Source organism: Manacus vitellinus, unplaced genomic scaffold, assembly GCF_001715985.3.
Source record: "Manacus vitellinus isolate BGI_N305 unplaced genomic scaffold, ASM171598v3 scaffold_7_pilon, whole genome shotgun sequence".
Lineage (NCBI taxonomy): Eukaryota > Metazoa > Chordata > Aves > Passeriformes > Pipridae > Manacus > Manacus vitellinus.
This window is the reverse complement of record NW_021940813.1, coordinates 4,791,304-4,814,791: the sequence shown is the minus strand read 5'-3', so window position 1 is coordinate 4,814,791 and position 23,488 is coordinate 4,791,304. Positions and strand designations below refer to the sequence as shown.

The window sequence follows — 23,488 nt, the reverse complement described above, 5'->3', positions numbered from 1 at the left end:
ACCTATTGGGTCTGACCCACAGGTCACAGGATTAGGGGTGTGGTCACTTGGAGTCAAATGAAGGAGATAGAGCTAGAGTAAGGGAAAAGATGTGTGTACTGGTGGTGAGTGTCAGAACCAGTGTCTATTCCTGCTGCCTTATTCTCATGGCAGCAATATCCTGGTCTTCTGCTTGCCCATGTACCTCCTGCTTTCAAAGAAAAATCTCCAAACCAAACCAGAGACCCAGTACATTCATCATTCCCTTGACTGTGTGATGGAACAGAGAGATGGGGATGAAAAGTGTGTCTTGAAAATAAGGAAACAAGGTTTACCTTGGGGTGGAGGTAGGCATTAGTCATACCACTGCTTGTGCTCTGATAAATAAAGGTCATGAAAAGGTTTGTAGGGAAGTTTTCTGGTTTTTCCTCTTCACAAGCAAAATTCCAGCCAGCACTGCTGCAACCTGAGGTGCATCTGCAGTATGTCTTTGTGGAAATGCCCCAACCTCTCTGCACAGTGCCAAGCTTGCACTTGGGGGTTTAGACCTCCCAACAAACTGAGGGATTTCCTTAAATCCCTTTAAATCAGAGCTCTATTAAGAAGGAGAAGGGGAATAAACCACTGAGAAGCTTTCCTCCTTTTTTCAAAAGTCTGTGTGTGCCACAAATTGAATAGGCTCCCCCCTGAGACGGGGGAAACCAAACTCCTAAAGCACATAGTAAAGGGTTAGTAATTGTTTCAAACAGCCAACTAAAAATGTTTTTTTTACAAGGCTTGAGTTCTCTTTCATATGTGAAGCTGCTTGTTCATTTTGGCAGTGAAGGCTGCTTTTACACCTCCCTGGGGACAGTGGTAAAACTTTCAGCAGCTCAGGCACAGAAACCAGCCCTTTGTGGAACTGGAGGCGAGAAACCAAAAGTTGTTCAGCAGATTTCCCAGTCCCCTGCAGCTTGCTTTCAAATTTTACTGATTAATCTGCACCCTCTGAAAAAGCTTTTCTTAGAAAGAAGAAGGAGAGAGGTGCCAACAGTGCTGTGTATGGATGGGACCAGTCTTGGTGGGGGCATTTGATGTCTGTGGGTAGGTAGGCTACTCAGTGAGTTTTTAGACGTGCAGCTGTAAGTTAGTAGGGTTCAAGAGCAAAGAATCAGCACTTTTCAAGCAGTTGCCCTGAAAGATGAACAAGAGTTGGATTTATTCCTATCCCCACCATGGGCAGGAAAGCAGAAGTCTCTGCTAGTCCTGTCCCAAAAGTGCAACAGAAATGCTGATGCAGGTTGGGGGGAGTGGGGGACGCTCAGTGAGACAGAGGAACATGATGGGTTTCTGTGGCAGTGCTGCACTCTGGTGGGCTCTGAGTGGGAGCCAGGTGGGGGCATGTCTGCCCTAGAGCTCTGGGAGGCATGGAAGCAGATGAGCTGGAAAGTGTGGAAATAGCCAGGTGAGATTGTTTTCTCTGATATAGAAATTATCTCCTCTCTCTGAGGACAAGTTAATTTGCTTTTATCTGCCTGGACTTCTCCTGTTTCTCTATTTATTCCATCTATTTTCGTTATTTATTCTTTTCCCTGCATCTCTCCCTCTGTCTCTTTCTTCAGAGTGTCTGTTTGTACCATCCCCCCTCCTGGTATTTTCCTTGGGTGGCTCTGATTATTCAGCAGCTTTGCTGAATGCAGTTCCCTCTCCAGAGAGGTGGAAGTGCAGCACCAGAGCAACACCCACTGCCGCAGACACAGGTTGAGCAGAGGACGGGCTCCTCTGCCTGCTGGTGCCGAGCAGCAGGACAGTGGAAAGGCATGTGGGCCATGCACCCTGCATAGTCCTTTTTGAGCCAGCCTAGGTAAAAAAACCAAAGAACTGTTTTCCTTTTTTATCTTCGAGGAGTTTTTCCCTCAATTATTTCACGTCAACCCGTTCGAAAAGGGGATGAAAGCTCTCAAAACACAGCTCAGACGGGAGTTTTTAGGTGCAATATAACTGTGAACAAGGATCTCCTGCACGAAGAACTGCAGGGCAACCCTGCTGTAATGGTGTTGAATTTCAAGATTTCACAGCAGTATAAAGATGTTCACAAGACAGTAGTGCCCTGTGGCGTGGCAGCCTCTGCTTGTGAGTCTCGAGCAAGAGGCTGGGTGCTCCCAGAGCCCACTGGTGTTCTCCCACCCTGTGTCACAGCTTCTGCACAGCCAGGGGGGGTCACTTGCTATGTAGCCTGGGGAAGGCTCACTTGCCAGAGTAACACACAGCAAAGGGTGTTCATATTCCTGAAACTTTGGCATTAAGAAGGACAGGACATCAGGAAGCAGGCTTTTAAGGTTCGTTGTCAACTGAGAATCCTCCTCAAGCTCATTCTACAAGTGTTTGGCCAATGTAAGGAATTGCTGGTGCGGCGGTGTTGGCTTCTGCTCGGCCATGTCATCATCCAATCAGGAGGAAGGACATAATTCCAACTCCTTCTCAGCCGATAAATAGGAGGAGGCAATTTTTGTGGCAAAACTCAGGAGATCTGAGTTGCCAGCAGTTATTTGTGCCTTTTGGTAAGAGTGCTGGAATTGGGCACCTCTCTCAGTGTGCTGTAGGAGCAGAGAGCCTGGTCCTGCAGGTGGTTCACTGCATCCTCCCTTGGCAACCGTCAGCTTGGCAGTGCTCAGTCTCTCCTTCAGTGTCATCTCCAGATGCTGGAATTTAATTTTATCTGTCCATCCCTCTGGAGTTAGTAGAAGTCCTGAGGCTTCCTTCTGCCAACACAACAGCACCAATGAATCTCTTCAGGATCACTGTGTACTGAACTTGGATGCCTTCCCTGGTTGCTCCTGACACCTTTCCCATTTTTCTCTGCAGATTACAGGCGTTATCCTCCTCGCAGTCGGTGTCTGGGGCAAGCTCACCCTTGGCACATACATCTCTCTCATTGCTGAGAACTCCACCAATGCCCCCTACGTGCTCATTGGGACGGGTACCACAATCATCGTCTTCGGGCTTTTCGGCTGCTTCGCCACTTGTCGTGGCAGCCCATGGATGCTGAAACTGGTGAGCATTGCCAAAGTGCCTTAAAGAGGGGAAGAGGTTTCATTGGTGAATTAGGATTCCCCACACCCCCTGCCTAGGTTTGCCAGATGTTGATGTAGTTTTTCAGACACATAAGCTAGATTTTATTGATCTTAATGTTTAACATATGTGCCTTTTGGACAAAGGGGGAAAAGATTCTTTGCCAAAACCAGTTGTTGATTGAGTATTACTGAAATGTGCTACCACATGGCGTATAGGCCCAAGTGTTGTTTGGAGCAGAGTGGAAAACTGCTTCTGAATTGCTCTGTGTGTCACTCTACAATCATTCTGGTTTTCTGTGAGCCAGATAGATGAGTATATTTACTATCTTTAAAATGTCCAAAGCATCATAAATGTGAAATTCTTTGGAACCATATTTTGAGGGGTCAGTTTAGTACTTGATGTGAAATTATGGAAAAAGTAGTTATGAAAAAAAGCACACCAGCCTTTCTTTTTCTCCTGACCTTCACTAGGATAGGACAAGTCAACTCCAGAAAACAAAGTGCTGTTTAGTATGTTTGGCCTCATCTCAAAAACAGCAGGGGCTCAAGGTGCACTGAGGAGAGGTACAGCAGTTGTTCCCCAGTCCACTTTGACCTCTCTCTGTACAAGTTTCTCTGTTCTGAGTTTTCCAGCCTACCTTAAAATGCAAAATAACTACAGTTTAAACAAGCCTATATGATAAACTGTGTTCCTAGGAATATTCTGGAGCAAAATCCTACATGTGTAGTGGCTTGAAAGATTAGAAATAACACTTGTAAAGTACTGAGCTACTGAAAAAGGCCTGGATAGTAAAATGCATCTCCTGCTACAATGTTTTGGGGATTTTCTACGGAGACAGCATGATTATTCTCCAGTTTAAACTGTATTTATTAAAAAAAAAAAAAAGGACAACTTAAAGAGAGTTTATTTCCTCAAATGATGGCAGGGAAGGAGTAGGGGAGAGGCAGCAGCTGCAAATCTGTGGTGGCCAGTTGACAAGTACCTGATGCTGTCGTAGGTGCACCACTGCTGTCTCTTGCTGGTGATGTGTTGTCAGGGCATGTAGAGGCTTGTTGGAGTTACTGCAGTCCAGATGGGGAAGGGATAGAGGTGAATGGTGGCATAAATCCACAGGAAATCAGGCTCTGTAAGTCATGTAACTTTCTTAAAGGTATGCCACTAGCAGTAGCATGTGCTGTTCCAAGCACATGGGTTTATTTTCATTGTACAAGTAAGAAATATTTCTAAACTTTTTTTCTCTCCTGAACAGACAGTGATTTGACATCTGCATTAATTGGAGACAATTTTTTTTTCTAGTTCTGCCTTTACTGCTGGCCTCCCTTCCTCAATAGCCTTTCAGTAAAACTAAATTTACCCCTCTCCACTAAATCCTGCTAGGACTGAATTTAATTTGTTTCCTTTTTTAATTAACTGTTATTAGCAAGTGGAGCAACGTAATTTTCCATGCAGAAGATTAAAGCCCAACTTCCAATTTTACCATCCCACTTTGCATTTTTTCTTTACCTTCTTTATTTTTGCTTAAATATATTTTTAATAGTGAGTGAGTGTCTACACTAAAAGCACTGTTTTCAAAGTTTATTTAGCTCCTGATCCAAATGCTGCTCCTAAAGCCAAACATGGACCTTGGCTCAGCAAAGTATTTGAAACGTCTCATTACTCTGAGATTCTCATTACTGTTAGAATATCTCCAGTGAAGTCAATATTTCGGTTCATTCATTGTAGAAACTTCAGGAATCAGGCAGCAAATCCCAGTCTAGCAGTGAGACAGATAAACATGAATTAAAACACCTGGGAAAGCCTATTTACCTTAGCAGAGCACCAGGCAAATGTGAAGGGTCTGTTTGTATTCCTTTCTGCAAGATCAAAACCTGAGTGATTTGGATCCATCTCTGGCATGTGAGTTTGTTTCAATTTATATAAGAATGCTAAGAAATGTGGGAACAGAAACGTCAGAAAAGCCAGTAATTAAACTATATGTATCAGTTGTGAGTTGTATAAACACATATATTACATTCAGGTAATAACCTTTGTATCTCCTCTGAAAGTCCTTTGATTTCTTAACAAGTTTGAGGGGTTCCTAGAGCGGAAAGTTAAATTTTATGTGATAATATCTGTGCTGAGACAAAAGCCTGTCATGCTCTGACTTCTCTTGCCTCCTGCCTTTTCAGTATGCCATGTTCTTGTCCCTGGTGTTCCTGGCTGAGCTAGTGGCTGGCATTTCAGGGTTTGTGTTTCGCCACGAGGTAGGTGGAAATGTGCTGAGTTTGCATGTGGCAGTGCCTCCCTGGGCAGGAGCTGCTGAGTTCTCTGGAGCGTGGAGAGTGTGTAGGTCACTGAGCTTGGAGGCTCCACACACATCTCCAGGGATGTGGCTGATATGCAACAATAACGTGTACAGCTCTTAAAAACTGATGTGATTCCAAATGAAGGGATTTAGCCAAAGCTCTTGCCCTCAGCTGCCTCATGATTTACTCTGGAGCTATCAGATTTTCTGTGTCCCTCATGTAAGATCTTCTTTACTCTTTTACATATGCTGAGGTCTGCAGAATAGATTAAATACCTTTTTTAAACACGGCTTCTTCAGCCAGGCAAGTGCTGGTTTATGTAAGGCAGAGGGCACTTCTGCATCAGACCAGACTTCATGTTTTGTAAATCTTTTCCTTTTTTGTGGGGGGGAGGCAGAGGACAGAGAGGGAGTGGGATGGGATTTTGTTTCTATCCTGAGAATAAGGAGAGATTAGAAGTAGAGGGGGTGGAAAACTGGGGCAGGAAGAAGCTTTAAAGAAGCATGATGGTCTAGATTTGTAGTAGCACTTCTGCTTTATCCACTGTAATCAGGTCTATCTCTGACTTTAAGTTCATGGACCTACATGCCACAATGCTGAACCAGAACAACCCCAGAGACACTCCGTTTCTCTTCTCTTTGTATTAACTGGTTTTCTAGTCTCCCCTTTTGACATCAGATTTCCACTGCTGTAGGCTTTTCTGGTGTCTACCCTTGCAAGTGGTGGATTGTTTTTAACTGAGTTCTGAAATACCTGTCCACGTGCTGAGGATTGCCATTGCATCTGGCCTAACCTGCAGCAGCCTCAGTGTCAGGCTGCTGCTCCCTTTTGGGAGAGTCAGTCTCTTGTGAAGGCCACAGCCATGTGGATTGCCCAAATCAACTACTTCCCAGCCCCTTTACCATGCAGTCAAAGTGCCATTCCTGGTGATATGCCTGACCTTTGCCAGCTGAGGGACCTCTTGTTCCTTAGCCAAATGCCTCTGGTGTTGGGGAGAGGGCTGTCACCCAGTCAAGGGATTCATGTCTTCCTTTGATGCCACTGGCTTCTGTACCCAAGGCATTTCCATAAACTTTAACTCCCACCAGGCATCCATGAGGAAGCATGCAGTCTGCTTCAGACTTAGTGCTGGAACAAAGTATTTGGGGAAAAAGCATCAGAGGTTAAGTAATTTTATGTTTGGTTTTTTTTTTTCAAATATGTCTGTTTTCTGGGGTAGTTTTGTTTCTGAGTCTGATAGACCCCACTAGAAAAATGGCATGAGTGACTCCTGACAGTTAAGAGGGAGCTCTGCCAGCTCTGAAAACACACTTAAAAACAAGTGTGAAGGGCTGGTTTGGGTGTCTTGTTAGGTTTGGAAGTGCATTTGCTTCTTGCAAAAACTGCTACAGATGTAATGCTTTCTGTTGCTCACGTGGGCTGTTTTTTTCCTTGCCCTCCTAGATCAAGGATACTTTCCTTAGGACATACACCGAAGCAATCCAGAATTACAACAAGAACGATGAGCGGAGCCATGCAGTGGATAACGTACAGGAAAGTGTAAGTCTGAAACTGGATACTGAAAATTAGCAAATAAAGAGACAAAGCATTCATTCAGATTTGGTCACAGAACATGAAGTGTGGATGGCTTGATCTGCAAGTTGTATTGTGCAAGCAAAATTAGAGGCTGACAAAACTGACCTAGAAGAAAAGTATTTCAGCTGATATGCTTGTCCAATATGCCTAAGTTTTAGTGAAAAAGCCATCTGATAAAGGCAGGGCCTGTCCCACTTGCTTGCTGTTGGTCCCAGATCTTGAGTTAAGTTTAAGGACCAGTTTTATCCCTAAAGAACACACCTTGTTTTTATGGGAATCTGCCAATTACATTATGACATGTTGTAAATTGGAGTTGGATGAGACAGGATTTTATAATCTAGCATTCTATATCACTGATAAAATGCTGCAGTTCTCTTCACAAGTACAGTGAGAAGCTGGCAAAGGAAACTTAGTGAGTTAAAGAGAAAAACTGAGTGTATTTTCCCCAGAGGAAAAGAGAGTGGACAAATGTGCTGCTGAGGTTGGCAGTGAAAGCTGTTCTGGAGGGATGGAGTAGGTGCTTGGTGGAAGAGCCTTTCTGACCCATGGGGTGTGGTAGCAGGGCAATGGGGGGTTGCCTTGCCTTCCATCAGGACAGAGGTGGCAAGTGCCACAGCAGGGCCAAACTAGTTGGAGTTGTCACCCACAAGGGACCAAGTCCACCAACTACAACACAAAGTGATAAAATTCACACTTAAATTCTCACTGGAAACTGTACTATAGCAAGAAGCTATCCCTTCAGCTCCCAGTGCATTCTGTGAGACAGTTTGCTTTCCCTGTGACTGTAATTTGCTGATTGGCTGAAATGTCACTGTAATTTTATTGATGACTTTTAGACCTTTAGAAATGACAACTGTTATGTTGGACCCCTCAACATGTTTGAAATTGAACTCTAACCTGGTTTCTCCTGCTTAGCAGATCACTGCACTGCTCTAAACTGAGTATATTCTGCTGTCAATTTGTCTGTTTGCCTAATGTTAACCTGTATTTTGAACTTCTGATTCCTTGGAGTTCAACAAACTAAATAATTCTGAAAAATTATTCAGTGTTTCTGTTGTAGCAAAATGTTCATTTCATTCATAGCTCTGTTTTTACAGGAATGCATTTATAAGCCCTTTCCATGCAAAAAAATTTAGCACATACTTCATATCTTTTGGTATCTGTCTTCTAGCTTAGCATCTAAAGAAGCACATCCTTCCCAGCTTGGGGTTTTTCAGCTGATTTCATAGATAAAAAATATGGTCTCTTTCTATTCAAGGCTCAGTGAATTGTCCTAGAAATTATTTTGGTGAGTTAGAGAGACTTCACCTTATCAGTTTGCACTAGCTTGACCCTGTATGTGCTACATGTAATTCTATGTAATGCTTTGGGGTTTTGAATTTCCAGGATCATATTTAATGAAATAAATAAGTAAAGGAAACCAATAAACAAAAAAAAAAATAAAAACAACAACAGACATTCAACTGAAGAAGATGGCTTTGTGGCTGAACCCTTGTTGAAAGTTATAAATAATAGCTCTGCTCAGAAAATACCTTTTTTTTAGTTAGTTGTCTGCTCCCATATTCTGTAAATTACACTCCTGACACTTTCACAATTAATGGGGCAGGGGTTGGTATCTACTTTTCAAAACTGGAAACACCGTGTCTTTATTTTGATTATAAGCTGATTAAGTGGGCAGTGATGATTCTGTTCTGTTTGTTTGTGTGTCTTAAATCTGCCTCTTATTCCTCCTAGCTGAGCTGCTGTGGCATTCAGAGCTACACCAACTGGAGCACCAGCCCTTACTTCTTCAAGCACGGCATCCCTACGAGCTGTTGCATGAACTCCAGTGACTGTAATACTCAGGATCTGCGCAACATGACCGTGGCTGCCACTAAAGTAAACCAGAAGGTACCAGTAACGTTGTGCCAGAGGCAGTTGTTGTGACACCACCCAGTGGAGAGGAGAGTATGGATGTTTACAGTTGCATTTCATTTCAAATGGTTGGTAAATAATGTGCATATAGGGCTGGAGCAACAGTAACAACAGGCTTTGCCCCTTGCCTGCTTTCATGTTCTTTAATCTGGCCTTTCTCAAATGCCCAGGTGCAGCATTTCTGTTGAGGAGGGGATTCGTTCTCTTTCCTCATGCAGAGGCTGAGGTAAAGGCTCTGCACAGAGGCAATGCTGGCCGGGCACAGGACCACAAGTGACACATGTGCTTGATTGTTCTTGATGGTTGGGTCAGTCAGCACCTCTTCTCTTCTCTGCTCACTCCTGCTGAATGCTGGGGGTTTTGTGGAGGACAAAAACATAGGTGGAGGGAAGGACAGGCTTTACTCTTGCTTATGTTCAAACAGTGTTGGAGCCTAGCTGTCATCCCAAACAGAGAAAACATGGGTGATGAACAACAGGTGTTGTGGTTGGTGGGTACATTGACTTAAAATCTTTGAACATATGCTGCTGAAAGTACAGCACAGCCCAAAGTGACCCTTTCCCTGGGGTTACCTGAAGCAGCAGGTCAGGAAAACAGAATAGGATTGGGAAAGCAGGTTGGGAAAACAGGAAGAAAAAGACTAATACAGAAAACACTAAGAAAGTGATGAATAAAAAGAAAATAATGCAGCATCTATAGCAGATGCTGCACTGTAGAAGTACAACTCAAGTCATCGCTTCAAATGCCAATGTGTCATCAGCTCTTTCTTTCTCACTTGAGATTTGCAAGAGAGGGAACAGTTTGCTGGTAAAAGGGATGATATCATGGCTAAATCACCATAAGTTGCAGCATAGCTTATTCAGACTTAAGGAATATTTTCTTTTCTGCTTTTATTTTCGGAGTTGAATTTAGAAACAATAAATAGAAGTCCTGAGTAGATAACAGGAAATGTGGAAATGCCTCTCTCTTTTCTCTTTCTGTTTTTTTCACCTCAGTCCCCTGTGATTGAGAAGGTTGGAGTGGTGGCTGAGCACAGCCTGAAACATCTTTGAAAACCAGTCAAGTAGACAACATTTTCTGGCTTGTATTGAAAAAGGGATACTAGAGGGTTATTTTTTACTAAGCCTTTCTTTTTTGCAATAGTTTAATGAGAGCCACTTGTTGCAGACATGTGGAATGTTAGTGGTGTTCTTTGGTTAAGATATTCACAATCACCATCAGCAAGAGTAATCTTGGTGGGCTGCATGAGTATAGAGGGTGAGTCACTCCATTCAGTTGCACCTTGTGAACTTGTAGCAACTTTGTGTTTCTGTAGAAGTGGAAGTAAAGTGAGAGGTAGGACCTGGCGAATCTAGGACATGTGCAGAACAGCATCCACTGCAGGCAGAGTGCCTCCTGGGCAGCCCAGCCTGAGCCCCTGCTTCTGCTCATCTTCCCAGCAGGAAAGCTTTCTGGTATTCTGACTGGTGTTCTACCAGCAGGTCCCACCTTTTCAGTTTGGGGCAGCCATGGACTCTGAACCTTTCCTGGGTGCATCACTGAGCAGGTAATATTTGCATTCCCAGCACTGATCTAGTGTTTTCTCAGAGTGCCAGGCTTGCTCTGCATGCACAGGTAAATCCTTGTCCACCTGTGAGCTCCTCATGGCACAGGATGCCTGCTAAATTATAGAAAGTGACTGAGGGGTGAATGTGTCCTAGTCCAGGGCTAGTAACTCATTCTAGCCATGTTTGCTCTGTGTTCTCATGTCAAATGCACAAGTCATCTGACAGAAAGGGACTGCTGATTCCTCAGGAAGTAGTTGAATTGTTGACTTGATTTAATTACCTAGGGGAAGTTTGGATGTTTGGAAGTTTGTTTGGTTTTATCTCATTCTCAGAGATAGCCGTTTGTAATCAAAGGTTGCAGATTTCTGCTTAGCAGTTGTGAGATCTTGGAGTTGTCCCAAGCATTTGAACAAGGTGGGATGTTTCTGAAAGGGGCATGGGAACAAAAAGCAAGCAGGAGGAAATGCTGTGTGGCCCTGTCCTTCCACTTCAGCTAGAAAGCAACTGTCGTTGCCTCTGACCCAAGCACCTTGCTCATCTTGGAAACGAGCCCTTTACCCTGTGTGTGTTGGAGAAAAAGGAAAATATATGTTGCCTGTGTTGTAGAAAACTCTTCTCACCATGCCTGTGGACAAGTATATTTGGAATATATCTTTTGGTGGATCTTGCAAAACTATCAGTAAGACAAGTTCTCTATGAGCTAATCAAATTGCTAGCAGTTTCTGAGGACCAATGATAAATTAACCAAAGAGGATTAAACTAATTATATAATTGCAGGACTAAAAGACAACATTCCTGGATTGTATTTGCCAATTCTGACCCTAACTTGATTAGTGACCTTGGGTAAATTGTTTAGGCTCTCCATTTCTCCATCTCAGAGGGCACTAATACCTAACTTTTAGGAGCCGTCCTTAGGATTAGCTAATTACTGTTGATATAGTGCTTTTAATCATCACAGTTCTTTACCAGCAAATCTCAAGAACTACTACTTCTCTCTAAAACCTTAAGAAAGGAAAAGCTGCATGGAGTCAAGGTAGATCAGATACTTGGTAAACTGTCCCTTCTGTCACTCTGGATCAGCCCCCAGCTGTGTGCACACAGCGCTTCACATATTTCTGTGCTGTATATTCATCTCGTGGATGCTGCTGGAACTCTCACTCAGCACAGTCAGGGCTGAGCAATTAAGCTGTATGTAAACAATGTACTTCAGTAAACAGATTATTGTGACGTGGGATTACCATTGCAGTTAGATGTTGCATCTCTTGAAGGCACTTCAAAAGAGCAGATTTCAGAAGAGGTGGGAGAGCATTAAGCCATGTCAGACAGAATGAAAATACTGCTTGAGAAATCTAATCTCGTTGCACAACATGTAAGACACACACAACTATAGTTGCTTGATGACTTAATAAGCAAGCTTGAATTGGACTTACCATACACTGAAGTAAAACATAGTAAGGTATTAATATGTACACTTAAACATTGCAGAAATGAATCACAGATGTGCTAGTCCTCAGTTACTATTAGATTCACCACTTAATTACCCTCAGGATTAAATATCTTTTCATATTATAAAAGAAGTTACAGAAATGACACAATTTATTTCATAAATGGCCTATCTCAAATGAGGGGCATTGTTTTTCCTTCTCGCTGTTATTTTTATACAAGCGCCTATTGCTCTGAGGTCATGTAAAGAGTTCCTACAGTGCTTGCAGAAATGAGGAGGGTGTGGATGGATGTGAAATGTGGAAACACTTTTCTCTTATGGGACGGGAGTCCAAACTGGGAAAGGGAGCTCACTGTCATTTCTGAGTTTTCCAACTTCTGATAAAATGGATAAAGTTATAGTGTATAAAACACTTCAGGACTGGCCTGAAGCCAGAGTGATGTTGATCATTTGAGGAAGTGTGGCAAAAGGGGCTGAGTGGTCATTTCGGATTGTGTGGACAGACAGGTTAGAAATGAAAGAAAAAATAGATGTCATCTTTCTTTTTTTCTTCAAGGTATTGTGTTGCTGGTTCAGATTCATTTAGGCACCACAAACTGAGACAGCTAATTTCAGATGGGGGTTTTTTAAGGGGTAAATTAAGCAAGGGAAGGAACTTGGCAAAAATTATTGTACTGAGGCGGAACATCTCAAAAAAGTCTATCCAAGAGAAGGGCAGACATGTATATGAATCTTCTGGCCCCAGTCTGGGATGTGAATTGAGGCATGAGGAAGCAAATCAGCTGGTGGAATCAGGGTCTGAGCTAGAGAGAGAAAATTGGGTTTGCGGAGCAGGACAGAGAATTTTATGTCCAAGGGCAAAAGAACCAAGAAAATTCATACAAAACCTTTGATAACTTCGGTATATGGTTTAGAGTTACATAATACTCAGTGCTTTGCCTGGTGTCCCTTGACAGATAAAGGCAAGAAAAATGCCTCAGGGGGCAATTCTATTAAACATCTAGAATATTAGAAAATCAGCATCATTTATTAATTTTTGACATTTGTATTGTGTTATAACATTGGTATATTGTTACTGGTTTGGTTTCAGGTCAAAGCTATATTGTTTTTTAAAACAACGCAAATTGGCTTGCTTAATAAGAGCCATAAAAATGAGTGTAACATCACATTTAGCTTTTCAAAGTACTGAAATGCATTTGTTTTTGAAAGAAACTGTTTTTGCCACCACTTCCCATCATTCACTCAGAATTACCATTAAATAAAAGGGTGAGAGTGCTGGAAATCACAGCAGATTGCCTAGCCCAAGTCCATTTAAAACGAGAAATTTGTATGTATGCATTCACGGCAGAGAAGGTTGATACAAGGAATGATGATGTTTGTTTTCCAGGGCTGTTATGACTTGGTGACCAGTTTTATGGAGACAAATATGGGAATCATAGCTGGAGTGGCTTTTGGGATTGCGTTCTCACAGGTAAGTGAGAACACTCTCCTTCACCCCTTTTCTTCCCCTCTCTCTCTTTCTTTACCTGGACTTCCAGGAAGGAAGGATTATGGAAAGGGACTGAACTCAGCATGCTCATTAGTTCTGAGGTCATCAGTTCATTGATTTTCTTTTTTTCAGCTTAAATGAAGTTTCTCCTTGGGAATATCAGTTACAGTTGAGCTAATGACTAGCTCAAGGAAAACAACTTGTCCCCTCCACCGGGTCAAATAGAGGTTAACCCAATAAAACATTGGCTTAAATGGAGCATAAACAGCTAAGGAGACAAATAGCTTATCTGATGTTTGGATAGGCTTTTAAGTACTCTTATTTGTTCTTAAAGGAGTCTAGAACTCAAACAAGAGTGTACCTTCAGGCCTCCCCATCCTGGACCTGGAGCCTGGAGGGGGCACTTGGTTTTGGTGACCAATTTTGTTTATTTATTTTCCCTTTAACAAAGAACACTGAGCTGACATCTACCAAAATCAGACTATTAAACCAACTCCTTGCCTGCACCCAAAGGAGTGTGTCCTGAGAGGGACAGAAGGAGAGCTAAGACAGAGTTTGCTGCTCTCTAATATTCAAACTGCCTTTATGTAGACAGAAGTTGGGGGAAGTATAGGTCTGGTCAGCATCTTCTGATCAACGAGGGACAAGAAAATATATGCACCTTTCAACAAAATGCTCTTTTATACCAGTCAGTTCATTTTTGATGGCAAGGACTCTACTGGAAATATGCAAAAATTAGAGAGAGTGAAACACAGACAATGCAAGGCTGTTTCCAGAGTGGTTCAACGAAACTCAGTGATGTGTATGATACCTTAACTGCTTCTTCCTGAGAGGCAATCTACTTTTTCTCCATGGGTAGTAGATAGTACACTGCATGTGTCATTCAAAAAACTATCATACAACTTTCTTTTACTCCATTCACACAACGTTAAAATTCTGGGTCCTGAGGCAGCCCTGAAAATATTAATGTACCTCTGTTGGGTGACTCATGTTTACCCAGTGGTTGGGAAAAATGAAGTGCTAGGAAAAATTATTTGAGGTGTCCTTAAAACTCATTAATTCAGTTTGCACACTGTAGGTTTACACTGTGCTGCACTGAAAACAAATGATTTGCCAGTGCTGTTGCTAGTGGTGGGCAAGTGAATTAATGAGGGGGCTCTTGCCCCAGCTGCCCCACGTGGTCAGCCCTTGGCTGCAAGGTGTTTTAGTTAAACCTCTGAAGTTTTGCCTAGCAGTTACAATGGCCTCCAGGTTCTTCAGAATAAGTGTCCCCAAGCTATGTGGAAAAGGGCCACCACATTCTCTCGGTCTACATACGCACAACCTGAGGGAGCCCCAAAACTATTTGGGCTCAGACTAGCTGACTGCCCTGCCTTGGGCATATCTGGAAACCTGATGCCTTGTAGCCAAGGTATTAGATGTGAGAAGCCCATGACTTGGCCTGTCAGCCAATTTCATGTGGGTGTATGTTGGTTCATCACAACACCAGCTGCCCAGGGCATGTGCCTGCGTGTCAGGTTTTCAGGATCTGGAGTGGTGAAACTTCCTGTCTGGAGCTGTTTGTTCATGAAGTAGGGGACTTCTTTTTTTTTTTTTTTTTTTTTTTTTAAATAGGCTGTTCTAATTCTTCTTGAATGGTCATAGTCTTGATACTCTTCTCCAACCTTGACTATGGCTTGATTACTGCTATAGGACCCTGAGCTCATATTTCAGTTTGATTTCTAGACAGCCAGAAGGCTATAAAGCATCTTTTTAAGTGCCTCATGTAAAGCTATCCAAAAGAAAAATGGGATGAGCAGAATTTTACAATTCATATGCTGCTGGGGCAGATGTCTCAGTCAGGACCAATAATTGGTGTATCATGGGAGGTTGCAGGCAGCACGGGGTGCAAAGCACTTTGCTGCTGTGGCTCCAAGTGAAAGCTAAGGCATGTTTTGATACAGTGTTGGCTTCTCAGGCTGCTGATGGCACTGTACATCCTGCTGCCATGTGGGGACGTCACTCCCCAGTGTAGGGGCAGTGCTCTGGCTCTGTGAGTACATATCCAACTCCTTGGGGTGTTAGCAAATGTGTAAAAATGAGAAGAGAGGGGATGCAGGGGAGAAAAATGCAGCTCTCTTGGGCTGTGAAGAATAGAAGGCAGCTGGTTATAATTTACTGCCTAATCTGTTTTGCTGGACCCAATTAGGGGCAGTGTTTACAAACTGATTCCAGGTTAACTGGGGCTGGCAGTAGTGCCAGGCAGTGCTCCAGCTGTAGGCGAGGTTTCGCTGTTCCTACTGAGGATAGGTTTGCTCTAAATAAAAGACAAATTAAATCATGTTGCTCTTCTGCAGTAAAGCACACTCAAGGGTCTTTCCTTCAAATGATTTGTTAGGTGTTGACTAGAATGGGGAATGTGCTGATGCCCAGAAACAGGGAAAATTTGATGTAATGGCATTGCACATCTCACAGGCCTGGCACAGACCTCCCCATCAGAGTCAGAGTTTTTAAAAACATGCTGTGTTGCTGACCTTGTCTGCTCTGCTCCTCAGGTTTGAAATAATAATAATAAAATAAAATTTGATTGTTTTTGGACTCGGATGCCAATGCTGACTTCCAGCTGGAATAATTTCAGTTTAGCAGGTGCTCTTCAGAGCAGAAAAATGATTGCTGTTTTGTGCCCAACAGAGAATAAAATTATGCAAACTGCATAGATGATGAAGAGTTTTGCCTGGATAAAACTACAGTGCGGGCATTGGCTTAAGGAATGCAAGAGACACAGTCTTCAGGGATTTATAGGTTGTGGTTGCAGGAAAGACTACCTGAGCAGGGAAGCCTCAGTGCAGATTAAGGCCAGATTATTCCCTTTGTGCTGAAGGACTGGAAGTCAAGTGCTCTCCACATGCTCCCAACAAGTTGTTGAGCATATATGGTTCCCATCATTTAAGGATACATTCCCATGCAACCATGGTCCCTCTCTGCAGTGCAACATCCACCTGCCCTCTTTACTGTCAACATTAATATGAATAACTTTGTCTGACTGTGGATGCAGTTCTGGTGCAGACATCATCTACCCTGCCTCCTACAACTCCTCCCTGAGTATAAGGAGGCTGACACTTTCATCTATTTGCACATGATTTAGAGAGTGGGATCCATATCAGGATCCAATATGTGGCTTGAAAACCCATTATAAGACTGGGGTTCAGTATGAAGATAGGACCTGTGCCAGAGGCATACCAGAACACAGGAGGCTGGCTCAAATTAGTGACCTGTGACATAGAAAGTTCTCTGTCTTCTAAAATAGAGACAGACAACCTGGATGCTTGGAGATTTGCATTTTGAGAATATAACAAGGTAAATCATTGAGCTAAAAAATTATTTCTGATGGATAAAAACCACCCAGTTTTAGCTTGCCTGATGTGCTGATGAATTCCAAGTTAGTTCAACACGTTTCTATTTATAGATGCTTTCTCAAGGTATGAGAAATGGTGAAAATCTCAAGACTGGAAATAAAATGGAAATTCAAATTGCAATTCAGTTTCTTTCTCTTCGATATAATAAGGTGTAATAAATATGTCATGCAGGACAGCTCCCAGTCAATGTTAAGTCTTCTAGAATAACTGTATTAAAAAGCTAGTTATTATGTGTATGGTAGGGATAATACTGCCAGGAAGTTGCTGCGGATGGTTTTCAGTGGTCAGAACTAAGATGTGCCTGAGATGACTGCTAGGAACCATGGAGAGATGAAGAAATGCACTGAAATGAGCTATGGCCAACAGGACTGTAGTACAGGAGACACACCTGAGGGATGTGGGTCTCCCAGGGCTCAATACCAAAGAATTTGTCAGCATTTTCAAGTTTCCTGCAGCAAGACCAGAAATTCCAAGGCAAACTCTCAGTTTTCCATATAATAACTCAGAAGACCAAGATAGTCTTAGAAAAAAAAAGATAAAAAAGAGGAAAAGGGAGAAAGAGCACAAATGCAGAACCAAGTTTGGCATCTTAGCATTCAAAAATCAAGACTATAAAATAAATTAGTAAGTGTATAAAGGTTGAGATTGGGCATTTGAGAGATAATGGGACTGAAGGGAAATGAATTCAACTCCTAGGAGCTAGTTTCTTTGTGGGCATCCTTTTATGCTGATCCTTCTAGTCTTTCAAAGGAGCTGCAGGGACCTGCTGCACAATAGGATAAGGAGCCTCCTCCCGCCTGAAGAGCAGAAGAGGCAAATGATGGAACAAATGCAAAGAGCAAGGCAAGCTGGAGAGTGCTCTTTTGTGGTTCACAGTCTGGGACCCTCTAACCTGTTTAAAATACAGAGGACTGTAGTTATGACTGTAATGAAAGAGCACCATGAGGAAAATTCAACATAATACAGTATCACCTCTTCTTGGCTACAGGAGGGACAGTGCTCCTGTGGTTAGACGTGGCAGTCTACATACCTTGGAAAACACGTTTTTATATGTGTTCAAAGTACTTCCAAGGTATTTATTATAGCTCTGCTATGTCCTAGTAATACTTAGAAATGCTGTATAAAATGTGTATGCAATGGCTCAATACGCATGCCATTATTTTTGAAGTACAGAAGATAAATATTATGTTGTTATAACCACTTAAACGCCTAAAGCAGCATAGGGTCAGAGACAAGAATTAATAAATGGGCCAAAGATCAGAAAGATATATTCATGAGTAACCTGCAATTTGAGTAAAAGAAAACCCTGTTATGCGCCTGAAATGCTAAAAGGTTAAACACACTGATTATTAGAGTTACAGACTGTGCAGAACAGAAGAATCCCTAATTAAAGGTAGCTGGGGAGGTCTGCTACAGCTGAAGGGGGAAAGGAAAGCCTGTGGCTTCCTATTTGTACAGGTTGCACCATCTTTCCCCTCGTAAACATGATACAAGCAGCAGATTGAGAACAACAGTGGCCATAATCTGGGTGCTTGTCATGGGAAATAAGGGGTACCTTGTGGCACAGGCATTAAAAAAACCCCAAAAAAACAAATACATAAACTTGAATTTACATGTGTTGTTGGCCATTGTAGAAAGAGAGAAGAGCTGGTTTGGGTCTGGGCCAGAATTTGCTCAGTGAAAATAAATTGGTTGAAACACACTGTGAAGTTTGTCTTAATGAAAAATGCAGTAAAGCAGAGAAGTAACTTCTGAGACCAGATGAGGAAGGTGAGGAAAGGCTGAAAGTTACCACAAACACAGCAAAGCAATAGTGAAACAGGTGGGACAGGGCTACCCAGAGGCTCTCACTCTGTTTGGCCTGTCAAAGCACAGAGAAATATATACCATTTTCCAAACCAGAAATCTCATTCTCCAAAATGGAACTGAGCTAAAGAAACATCACATGAATCAGCAGCAGGACTGTCAAAGCCTCCCCAGCTAAACCTGCAGAATGTGGCTGGTTTTCACCAACACTTTTCAAACCAACAAATCGATTAAATCATCCTCCCAGTGACAGCAGAATTTAAGTATGGAAATTCAAAGCCCAGCCAGACAAAGCTGGCATTCTCATCATTGCCAGTCCATTTCCTCCCTCAACACCTGTCTAGAGAAGTTGAGTAGAAAAGGCAGCAAGATGGCTAAAATTTCTTCTTGGTATCTAGGGAGATTTTCAAACATGAGGAGGGTTTTCAGCACACACATCTCTTTTGGCAACTAAAAATACAGCCCTTGAATGCTGCTAGCTTTGGTTTTGATTGGAGGTTGGTCTGGAGGTGCTACCTGTGCCCTGGGTCTAGTTATAACCAAGGCACTGTCAGCTTTGCTGCCAAAATCAGGGGGTTCAAGTGGGGAACAGAAGGGTTCAGCCTGCCTTTAAAGGTGATTCTGTGCCCTTTTGAGATGCCCAGAACAGTTCTGGTGGACACTGAAACAGGGGACAGAGCAAATTTCTGGCAAATGATACATGGCCTGACAAGGACTGTGACATCTTAGAGGCAGAAAACAGTTTATCTGGATTTGAGTTACCCTGACTTGGTCTTGTTCTAGGCTGATGCCAACCCAAATCAAGCAATTGGCTGGTAGAGAAGATGTATATTTTGGTGGTGATCATGTTAACAGGGAGCACTACTTGGTCTAGGGGAAAGGACACACAATCCCAAGAGTGAAAGAGAAGGAGCCAGCTTGGATGAGCAGCCAGCCAGTCATTATCTAGACATCATCTGAGGGAGCTCTGCTGCTGCCAAAAGGTTATGATCCCCCTTGCCATGTGCTCTGGCTGCGACAGAAGGAGATGGGCAGAGGTGGGCATGAGCAAGCCAGCTGGAGGTGTTGGGACAGCCCCTGCTTGGAACCAGGTCCAGGGAAGGCTGGTCCGTCAGCAGACACAGTGCTCTCACCTCGCTCCTTAGCCAGGGATGAGCTGTAACAGTCTGGATATGCTCAGGAGTTAATTAATTGACCAATCCAAATGAGAAAAGCGAGGTTGAATTATTTACAGCATATTAACATTGTTGGCATATGCAGGGAGCACTAAGAAACTGCAATAGGCAAAATGCTGAAAAGACCGAGTGCTTATTGACTACTGGAAACCTGGGATCTGTTTTCAACAGTCTGAGTGACAGCCAAGGGAATAGTGAAAGACTTTTTTAAAATTTATTTCCATATTTATAGCACTCATTTCTACAGTGTTGCATCACTTATAAAGAGAGCATAACTGCTCTGGGGCATTAGGAAGCTTTTCCCTGGCACACTGTTGGAAAGTTAAGGGGACCATCAGCTCTCTGGGGTGGTGGCGAGGGACCCAGGTGGAGCATGCTGATACCCCCTCCAGTTTATCCATTCATGTCTGGCTTGTCCAGGCAATGACAACAGGATTGAAAAATACCAAAAAGGCCTGCTGCCTGTCAAATAAATACTCTCTGATAAAAATCAAAAGGAAGATGTGACAAAGAAAGATGGGAGATTTTCATGCTGTTTTTCTGATTAGAGTGGCCCTTAAAATACAGCATAAATACGTTGTGCATAATGACTCAGGAACATGAAGTACTTGTTTACAATGGCCTCTCCTTTGCTCTGCATAGATATAAGCTAACTTAAATTCTATTCTACCCCTGTTTTTGTCCTGCACAGTTGATCGGGATGCTGCTGGCATGCTGTCTGTCCCGGTTTATTACTGCTAACCAATATGAGATGGTGTAACAAGGTGAGTTTTCCCAGCTTTCCAAGCAGTAATACTATATAAGCCTCGGTATGTTGTGGCTGTGCTGCTTCTGCTGAAAAGTGTGGGCAAGTTTTAGATGCTCAGCATATTCATTGAGAATTAAGTCTTCCAGTGGGCTGCTTTGCCTTGGGATTTGCATCCCAGTGTTGTGTCTGGTGGGAAAAAAAAAGGGGGAAATGTAGTGTTGAATGTTTCATCATTTCAGTTTTCTTGAAAAGAGAGGGTAAAATGCCTGCTGTGAGTACTATTACAAAATCACAGAATCACAGAATCAACTAAGTTGGAAAAGACCTCTGAGATCATCGAGTCCAACCTTTGACTGAACACCACCTTGTCTACTAGACCATGGCACTAAGTGCCACATCCAGTCTCTTCTTAAATACCTCCAGGGACAGTGACTCTACCACCTCCCTGGGCAGCCGTTTCCAATGCTCAATCACTCTCTCTTTAAAGAATTTCTTCCTAATGTTTAAGCTAAATCTCCCCTGGCGCAGCTTAAGGCTGTGTCCTCTTGTCCTACAACTGGTTATCTGGGAGAAGAGACCCACCTTGGCTACAACCTCCTTTCAGGCAGTTGTAGAAATAAGGTTTTTGTTAGCAACAAAAGCAACCCACTTGTTGTTTGTTTGTTTGTTTTTCATCCTCCCCGCTCTCCAGTCTTTCAGAAGCGTGAAGTCCAGAGCCTGCCTGAAGACCAGGAGCTGCAGAACTGGAGAAAGACTGACATGAATGTTATAGCACACACTGTCTCTCGCACGCACGCACACCCCCACGAGCAAGCACGTGCGCGCGCACACTCGCACCCCTCCTCCCGAACTGTCCCATGCGTAGTGTTACCATTCTGTGAAGTACCGCGGTGCCACCAAGAGCAGCCGGGTCCCCTCGGCCTCCAGACCCAGACCCAGACCCCCAACCCCTCGGCTCGGCGTAGGACGGCACTGTCTGTATGTTCTTGGTCACACAGTAGTTGCATCGTAAGTTAACAAAGGTAATTCATTAACAGCATTGATCGGGCTGTGCATGTAGTGACTGGAGGGCATAATTAGCCTTTCACCATGGTTAATAAGTGTTGCACATGTTCATATAAACCGGTATATGAAATATATATTCTTTTGGTTTTATCTTAATTTCTTGGTTTTGTTTATTGCTTTTACTAAGGTTTTCATCCTTTCCCCCTCTTCCCCGCGCCTGCTCCCCTCCTTCCCCCCCCAAAAAAAGGAATCAGTAACATAACATAAAGATACTTGAAAACGATGTTAAAATGTTGTGCTTGAAGGGAACCGTTATTCCTGATGTTCTTCTACATCTTTGATTCTTACTCAGTGTTGTATGCCTAGTGCGTATCCCAGTAGGCTTTGTCTAGTGCATTTTGCCTCGGAACCTGATCCTGTGTAATATTGTTATTAAGCTGTGTTGTTGCTTACTGTGAAGGCAGAAATTTTGCTTCCTTTATTTTTATTACGTAGTTATGGAACTAATTGAACTGTGCTGTACTGCGGCCTTCATACTTTTTTCCTGTTCTTTCTTTATCTTTCTTTTTGCATTGAGGTTGCAGCCACCAAATACATTGTTGAATCAAATTGAAGTAAAAAAAAACACACACACACAAGCAAAAAAAAAAAATCACAAAAAAAAAAACAGGCATATGAAATATTTTTGGGGGAAAGCAAAAGTTTAAAACCTTTTTAAAAAAATAGGACTTTTTTAATAATGCCTCTGTCTAGCATGCCAACAAGAATGCATTGATATTGTGAGTATTTGTGATATACGTATTAATAAATGGAACCATTACAGATTTCTAGCTGCTTCCTTTTCTTTCTTTAGTCATAAGAAAACTCTCTTTGGGGGGGGGAGGAAGTGAACAGAAAAAAAACCCGGGCACAACTTGGAGTGACATGTCTTGATGCATTTTTTAACAGCTAACTTGCTTGTGATGGAAAAATGTTACTACTGGGGGGGGAAGAAGAGAGAGAAAGCACTGGAATTGTTTCAAGCTCCCAGAAAAACCTTCCACAGCTGTTTTCACCACATGACAAATATCCTCTGCTTTGCAATTTTTCTTCTTGTGACTGTTAACGATCTGAAGTGTTTAATTATCCCATCTTTAGTGCTGTGAGTGATTTTGGTTGGCATTAAGCATTTCTCTCTGATTTTGGTGAGAATTGGGAGAAGCATCAGATCCTGATGAACCTTCAAGGGTTGTTGGTGTGGTCAGTGCACTCCTACCCACAACTATGAAAGGGTTTGCAGCCACAGAGGCAGAAACCTGTTGGCATGTGCCGAGGCAGCATGTCTTAAAAATCCTAGCAGCATCATCTTTGGCTTTATTCATAGGGCATTTCCAGAGCAGGAAGGAGAAAAAGAGCTTCGCAAATAGAAGAGGAAGCTGGTCCACAAATTTAAATCTGCCCTCAATAAAGCATCTGCTGTGAGGGAGGGAGCCACCTCTAAAGGTGGAGAATGCCAATACAGGTCCTGCATCAATGTTGGGCAACTAAGCAGTGCTGTGATGGGGACAAAGCCACTCAGCACAGGTCACAGCACTCACATTTATAGTCCCTTTTGAGGGCTCAAAAACAGTCGCAGCCGCTCTCTCGGTTGCTGGGGCTACACGATGCTGGAGTGATGCCCTTCTCCTGTAGGCACAGGAAGTTCACAGAAGGATGTTTTTCCATGCCAGAAAGAACTGGTCCACCAGCTGCCCCAGTTTCCCTCCCCTATTCATTCCTGGGCAGGTCTCCCCTTGCCCCATGGAGGGAAGGGAGGCGGGTGAGGCTGCCGCCTCCTCCCTCAGGAGCCACCAGTGACTTTCCAGAGTGGAAAAGCACCAGCCTCTCCTTGGTTTTCTTTCCTTTTGTTTTATTTCTTTTTCCTAAAAGAGAGAGTTGTTTGTGCCAAGAGCTGTTTCTTTTGAAGATGCTGATGTTGGATGACAGGTCAGCAGGCCCCCAAACGTGCCTGTCCCCATTCAGTAAAGCATGTGCTTCGGCTTTAAGGCATAAGTGTTGAATTAAGTCCATTCAGCAAAGCCCTTCAGTGCATG

At 43.0% G+C, this 23,488-nt stretch overlaps 1 protein-coding gene across 1 annotated transcript; it reads left to right on the top strand.

The window, feature by feature from the left end:
• Nucleotides 1–1,385: 1,385 nt before the first annotated feature.
• TSPAN7 (tetraspanin 7) lies at nt 1,386–22,242 on the top strand. Its single transcript, XM_025896220.2, has 8 exons — nt 1,386–1,423; nt 2,808–3,012; nt 5,202–5,276; nt 6,762–6,857; nt 8,628–8,783; nt 13,186–13,269; nt 20,355–20,427; nt 21,103–22,242. Exons 1-7 carry the CDS (start codon nt 1,386–1,388, stop codon nt 20,421–20,423), a joined length of 723 nt encoding a protein of 240 aa, XP_025752005.2. The 3' UTR covers nt 20,424–20,427; nt 21,103–22,242.
• The last annotated feature ends 1,246 nt before the right edge of the window (nt 22,243–23,488 follow it).